Below are 7,144 nucleotides of genomic sequence, written 5' to 3'. Positions count from 1 at the left end.
TCTCTCAAAATAAATAAATCAACATTAAAAAAATTAAAACCAGGAATTTAACATATATTATTTCATGATTTCACTTGAACATTAAAGTGCATTATTATTGATACATTTTGTAAGTAAAAAATACCTGTTTCCTAAAACGAAAAAACTCTAGTGCGAAGAGTGGCAGATCTCTTTAATGTCTGGCTTAAGAGCAAACCTCTATTCTCACATCTGCTTATGTTGTTTACTATATACCACATAGCTTCTGGAAAGAAAGTGAAAAAGGCAAAAAACTTCTTTAGTACGATTATGAAAAATGTTTCACCTTTGGAGATCCCCTGGGGTCCCTGGTCACTTTGGTAGGTGCTGCTGTTTCATATGAAAAAAAAATCGTGCCTTCGGACTTATCAATGCCTTTACTGGCGGCCTCAGGAGATGAGGTAAATCTTTGCTTTGCGCGAATGCCGGGTTTTGGTTCGCCGGGGCCCTACTGGGGGACACCCGCGAGGAGACAGGGAGGACAACACGCGCCTCCCCTAGCCAAATCCTAACTCGCGAGCTCTCTGCGAGTTACCCCCGCGCCGCTCACCCTTGGACTACGACTCCCGGTAGAGCTTGCGACAGGGGGCGTGTACCCGCAGCTGCGGGGAGCGTGGGTCACTCAAGCCGAGGGACGGAAATGGAGGGGGCGTGTCTGTTTGGGGTAGGTGCCGTGCCGCAATTGGAGGAGCCGAGGGGAGGGGGCGGAGCCTGCGTTTGGGTCAGCCAATGGTTTGAGGTCAGGCGGAAGAGGGACGGGGCGTGGCAGGGCTCACTCGCGGGCTGCGTGGGGCTCACCGAGCCCGGGAACGCAGGTTTCGGGGGGGTGGGAACGCGCAGCCCTGGGGCCGGGGCGGCTGCGTGCGGAGATGGCGGCGCGATGGAGCAGCGAGAACGTGGTGGTAGAGTTCCGCGACTCCCAGGTGAGCTGGGGGCCAAATGGAGCCTTCTGGGCATGCGCCCTCCGTGGTTCCCCTCCCCCACGTTGCCGAGTCCGTCTTGGGGGGTGCCAAGGCTATCCTCTAGCCCCCTCTGGGGAATTAGGTTAGGGTTGACCCGCGGGTCTCAGACCCGAGCGGACGAGGGGAGCCTTGATGATCTTTGGGGGCGGTTGGGGCGATCGCCGATGGGGTATCGGGATTCCCCGCGGTGGTCCGGGTAGTAGGGTCGGCCTTGGGACACCGAAGCGCAAAGATTGAGCGCGAGTGACTGCTGAGGGAAGGCTTTCCCAGACCAGGGTGGTGAGGAGAGGATATGCTCCCCGAGGCCCCGGGACTCGAGGCTTAGTGACTTTGGGTGAGCCGCACAACTTCTCTGAGCCTCAGCTGCGTGGCCTTAACCTTGCCTCACAGGACTTTGGAGTGGATTCGATGAAAAGAAAAACAAGACTGCGTGTAAAGTGCCTGTTTCTGCAACTAAGCTTTTAAGTGGTTGCTGATGGTAGAATAGTGAAAGTATTATATACAGAGTAGGAGTGTGAGCTGCACGCATTGCTCGGGTTCGAATCCGGGCTGAGCCCTAGAATCCCGGCTTAGCCCTAGCCGGTCATTCCGCCTCAGCGCATGAGTTTTCTCACCTGTGAGAAGGTGCGAGTCGTTCCTACCTCCGTAGGGTTGGCGTGAGAATTTTATATTTAGAATATGTGGCACAGTGACGGGCACGTGGTAAGCCTCCAGGGACAGGAACGTTAGCACTTACTAAAGAGACTTTTACCGTTTTTCTATGTCGTGCCTTCCTAATGCCTGGCCTTGTGCTAAGCGACTTGTCTACATTTTCTTTTTCTAATTCATGAAAGAACCAAGATAAGTAGATGTTATCCGATATAATCCCCCTCCCCCCACCTCTTTTTTTTCCCCAAAGGAGGAAGATGATCTCCGTTTGGGTGATCTCAAGTGACTAGGCCAAGGCCTCCCATTATGTTGGCCAGATTGGCATTTGAATGCAGGCATCCGGCCCCAGGAAACTTGTTGGGTTCATTGCACTACTTTGCTTCGGTCTGTAGGAATCTGTCATACAGTCATTCCACAATAAATATCCCATTTCCCCTACTCCATCACCCAGGACAGGGTCTTGGTGATTCTCCATTTATTCAACAAATATTTATTGACTACCTTCTGTAGGCCAGGCTTTCATTCACAGATTGATTCAACAGGAATTTATTGAGCCCTTGCCTGGGGCACAGCGCACACTGTATCAGTACTCAGGTGAATTATACTGAAGGGAACTCTGGATTACATCAAGGGGTGATGTGGTTTTTTCTTTCTAAAACTCCATCCCTTTTTTTTTTTTTTTTTTTTTGCCACAAAGATTAATGAGTGGAGGAGCCACCCACCGCTTTGCTCTGTGGTCCCCTCTGATACATAGCCCCCAGGGAGAATTTGAGCCACAGGATTCGGATTAAAGGTTTCTGAGACATTTTGCACTGTCAGCACGGTGTCTTGGGAGGCCTGCTGTCCCCAAGGGAGGCGCCAGACTCCTAGGGAAAAAGAAGTGTACTCCTGTTGCCCTCCTTGTTAATTGCTTTCACAGGGACTAACAACAGAGTCATGTATGGTACCTCTGAGCCTGCTAATTTGGAAGCTACTAATCTGCAAATGCTTTAATTCTCACTGAAACCCAGGTAGTCCCACCCCTCCTTCTCTATGGAGATGTAATTGAAGAGGCCTGCTGAGAGGGTGCTGACACATATATTAGGATGTATGAAGTAATATCAAATAATTAAATCTGAACAGCAGTTGTCATAGAAAGAGAACAAAGTAAATTGGGCAATTTAACTGCCTTGCGGGAGCTTCTCTTTTTCTTTTTATATTTTTCTATTCGTTTGGAAAGGTGCAACCTAGTTTGAATTAGCAGGGTTTTGTGGTTGTTTCTGGTGGCAACGGGGAGGGATCTGGACCCGCTTTATTAACTGTTTCATTCAGACAGAAAAAATCAAAACTCTTCATATTGTGTTTTTGAAAAGGAAAGCCAGAACAATAAACTTTTCAAAACACCCTGCCTCTTTTAAAAATAGTTTTTTAGGGGCACCTGGGTGGCTCAGTTGGTTGAGCATCTGACTGCGGCTCAGGTCATGATCTCATGGCTTGTGGGTTTGAACCCAGAGTTGTGGTCTGTGCTGACAGCTCAGAGCCTGGAGCCTGCTTCGGATTCTGTGTCTCCTCTTTCTCTGCCCCTCCTCTGTTTGCTCTGTCTCAAAAATAAATGAACATTAAAAAAATTGTTTTTAAATTGTTTTTTGAAAACTTAAAGCATTTTGGTTTTTCAGAGAAAACCCCCAGCCTGAAAGGTGAAACTTTTTTTTTTTTCTTTAAAAGAATTGTTTGGAATTAAGATTTTTTTTCTTATTTAATGTTTATTTATGTTTGAAAGAGAGAGAGAGAGAGCATGAGCGGGGTAGGGGCAGAGAGAGAGGGAGACACAGAATCTGAAGCAGGCTCCAGGCTCTGAACTGTCAGTACAGAGCCCCATGTGGGTTTCGAACTCATGAACCATGACATCAAGACCTAAGCTGAAGTCAGACCCTCAACCAAGTGAGCCACCCAGGTGCCCTGGAATTAAGTTCTTTATTGATGGTTTCTTTATTGATGGTAGTCTCTTTACGATATTCTTTTATTGAATTGTTAATTTTTATTTATTTTTTGCAGTTTTTATTTATTTATTTTGAGAGAGAGTGAGAGAACCCATGCACATGCGTAGTGCAGGTGGGGCGGGGGTGGGGGGGGGTGAAGAGAATCCCAAGCAGGCTCAGCACTGTCAATGCCCAGTCCGATGTGGGGCTCGAACTGACAAACCATGAGCTGTGAGATCATGACCTGAGCTGAAATCGAGTGTCAGATGCTTAACCGGCTGAGCCACCCAGGCGCCGCAGATGAAACTCTTTTTTTTCACATTTTCTACAAGAGTCATGCACTTTATAAAACAACGCCTTGAGATGTCCCTGTCACTGATCAGTAGTAAAGAACCTATGGTGCTTGGCAACTGCTCCGAAGTGATCCCTGGAATCGATGAGTGTTAAGACTGTAAGAAAACTTAGAGATAACTTTCTAGAGCAACACCGTCCAGTAGAATTTTCTGTATTGATGGAAATGTGACCGTTGAGTACTTGAAATGGGGCTAGGGCAACCAAGAAATTGCATTTTTAATTTAATTAAAATCTAATTAATAGACATTTAAATAGCCCCTTGTAGCTAGTAGCTATGCTCTTGCATTGGAGATGAAATAGTTTCACTCTCAAAGACGTAAGATGGTGGAATGTGCAGTTCACAAGCTCTAAACCAACGGGAAGAGCAGAAACAGTTCAGAATAGGAGTTTGATGAAGACAGGAATCCAAACCCATGGCAACAGTTTGCCTAATGTCTCTGCTTTGGCAGCCATGAGGTGTCTAAAACTCAGTATTCCAAGGTAGCTGGACATACTCAGCACCACTTTCCCTGCATCCCGGCTTTTTGCTTCCTTCCACTTCATCTTCCGCAGAGCCGAGTGGTTTTTTTAAAGGCTTTTATTTTATTTTGTTTAAAAAAATTTTTTTAAATGCTTTTTATTTTATTTTTGAAAGAGCGAGAGAGAGACAGACAGAGCGTGAGCAGGGGAGGGGCAGAGGGAGACGGAGACACCGAATCCAAAGTAGGCTCCAGGCTCCGAGCTGTGAGCACAGAGCCTGACGCCAGGCTTGAACTCACGAACCTCAAGATCATGACCTGAGCTGAAGTCAGACGCTTAACCAACTGAGCCACCCAGGTGCCCTTAAAGGCTTTTCTTTTTTTTAAAGTTTATTTGTTTATTTTGAGAGAGAGAGAGGGTGTGCGCTCATGAACAGGAGAGGGGCAGAGAGAGAGGGAGACAGAGAATCCCAGGCAGGCTCCAAGTAATCAGCATGGGGCTCGTACTCACAAACCGTGAGATCATAAGCTGAGCTGAAATCAAGTGTTAGATGCTTAAATTACTGAGCCATCTAGGCTCCCCCAGAGTGGTTTTTTTTTTAAACCAAGTTTATTGAAGTATCGTTAATATACAATTCCCCCTTTTAAGTGTAAAATTTGTTGAGTTTGGCCACTGTACGTAGTCCTGTAGCCACCACCACAATTAAAATACAGAACCCCGCCACACAGTTCCCTGGTGCCCCTGTGTAGACAGTCATAGCACCGCCCTCTGGCAGCTGCTGAGGTGGTTTATGTAAGACGAGGATTGTACAGTGTGGAGCCCTTTAAACCTGGCCTGTCACCCTTGACCCAGTGCCTTTGACATTCATCTGTGTTGGTTGTTAAGCATCCCAGTTAGTCTCTTCTTTTTTATTGCCCACCAGTAGTATTCCAGTGTATGCAGAGGCCACAGTCTATCCATACACCCGTTGATGGATATTCAAGTTGTTACCACTTTTTGGCAATTATGGTTAAAGCTGTGATAAAATATCAAGGTGATTTTTTTAAAACCTTATTTTGTTCATATCCTTCCTTTGATGAAAATGCTTCCTATTGCATGGAGCGTAGAATATAAATTCCTTATTTTAGACTGTTTTGTGGGCTGGTCTCTGCCTACTTCTCAGATCGCATCTTGTACCACTTTCGCCCTCAGTCACTGTTTATTTTCATCTTTCGCCGGCTGCTGCAGGGGGAGCACCCTGAGGGGTGCTTGGTATGCAGTAGCACTCAATAAATATTTGTTGAGTTAATAAGTGTAAAAAAATCAATTATGTTGATGAACACTATTAACACGAATTAGGAAAAAGGTGTTTAGATTTTCATAGTTTTAAAAATAAGTTTTAGAATAATTTTAGACTTACAGAAAAATTGGGAAGATAGTACAGAGAGTTCCCATATACCCTACACCCATTTCCCCCTATTAAAAACCATCTTATACTCTGGGGTGCCTGGGTGGTTCATTTGGTTAAGCCTCTGACTCTTGGTTTCAGCTCAGGTCATGATCTCACAATTTGTGAGTTTGAGCGCTATATTCTTCTTTTTTTATTTATTTTTATTTTTATTTTTATTTTTTTTAAATTTTTTTTTCAACGTTTATTTATTTTTGGGACAGAGAGAGACAGAGCATGAACGGGGGAGGGGCAGAGAGAGAGGGAGACACAGAATCGGAAACAGGCTCCAGGTTCCGAGCCATCAGCCCAGAGCCTGACGCGGGGCTCGAACTCACGTACCGCGAGATCGTGACCTGGCTGAAGTCGGACGCTTAACCGACTGCGCCACCCAGGCGCCCCACTTCTTTTTTTAAATTTAACATTTGTGTTCACTCTTGTGCACATTTGTGCTCTCTCTAAAAATAGATAAAAACTTTAAAAATACTTACAAAAACATCCTATACTAGTATGGTATATTTTCTACAATTAACAAATCAATATTGATACTTAACTCGAATCCATACTTTACTCAGATTTCCTTAGTTTTCACCTAATGTCCTTTTTCTGTTCTGGGATTCCATTCAGGATGCCACATTACATTTACATGCATCTCCTCAGGCTCCTTGGCTGTCACAGTTTCTCAGATGATGTCTTTGATGACTTTGACAGTGTTGAGGAATACCAGTCAGGTGTTTTGTAGAATATCCCTCAGTTCGGATTTGTTCGATGGTCTTTCTCGTGATTAGACTGGGCTTATGGGTTTCGGGGAGGATCCTAGAGATAAAGTATCATTCTCATCACATCGTATCAACGGTACTTACTGTGAAAGTGATATATCGCTGTTGATGTTGACCTGGCTGAAGTAGTGCTTGTCAGGTTTGTCTACTATAAACTTACTCTTTTTGCCTTCTGTTTATACTACACTATTTGGAAAATCGTCTGTATATGCAGCCTAAGTTTGTTTATTTATTTTTAAATTAAAAAAAATTTCTTTTAATGTTTGTTTATTTTTGAGAGATAGAGACAGAGCAGAAGCAAAGGAGAGGCAGAGAGCGATGGAGACACAGAATCGGAAGCAGGCTCCAGGCTCTGAGCGGTCAGCACAGAGGCCGACACAGGGCCTGACCCCATGAACCGTGAGATCATGACCTGACCTGAAGTTGGGCGCTCAACCAACTGAGCCGTCCAGGCTCCCCCATGAGGCCTGAATTTAAACAGTGGAGGGTTCTTTCTTTCTTTCTTTCTTTCTTTCTTTCTTTCTTTCTTTCTTTCTTTCT

The 7,144-nt window shown here is 45.1% G+C and overlaps 1 protein-coding gene across 6 annotated transcripts in view; it reads left to right on the top strand.

The window, feature by feature from the left end:
• The first annotated feature begins 791 nt into the window (after window positions 1-791).
• The window catches only part of WDR59 (WD repeat domain 59), an 86,338-nt gene continuing 79,985 nt past the window's right edge, over window positions 792-7,144 (top strand). For 2 of the 6 annotated variants that reach the window (XM_040443132.1, XM_040443136.1), the window contains exon 1: window positions 792-941. In XM_040443132.1, coding sequence (XP_040299066.1) covers window positions 888-941 — 54 coding nt within the window. In that variant the 5' untranslated portion in view covers window positions 792-887. The remainder of the gene's footprint in view (window positions 942-7,144) is intronic. The other 4 variants (XM_040443131.1, XM_040443130.1, XM_040443134.1 and 1 more) reach the window with 2 other exon arrangements.

The sequence above is a fragment of the Herpailurus yagouaroundi genome, unplaced genomic scaffold (genome assembly GCF_014898765.1).
Source record: "Herpailurus yagouaroundi ecotype Mexico unplaced genomic scaffold, PumYag 190, whole genome shotgun sequence".
NCBI classification, from domain to species: Eukaryota; Metazoa; Chordata; class Mammalia; order Carnivora; family Felidae; genus Herpailurus; species Herpailurus yagouaroundi.
Note: the sequence above shows the minus strand (reverse complement) of the source record. Positions and strands in the feature narration are given on the sequence as shown.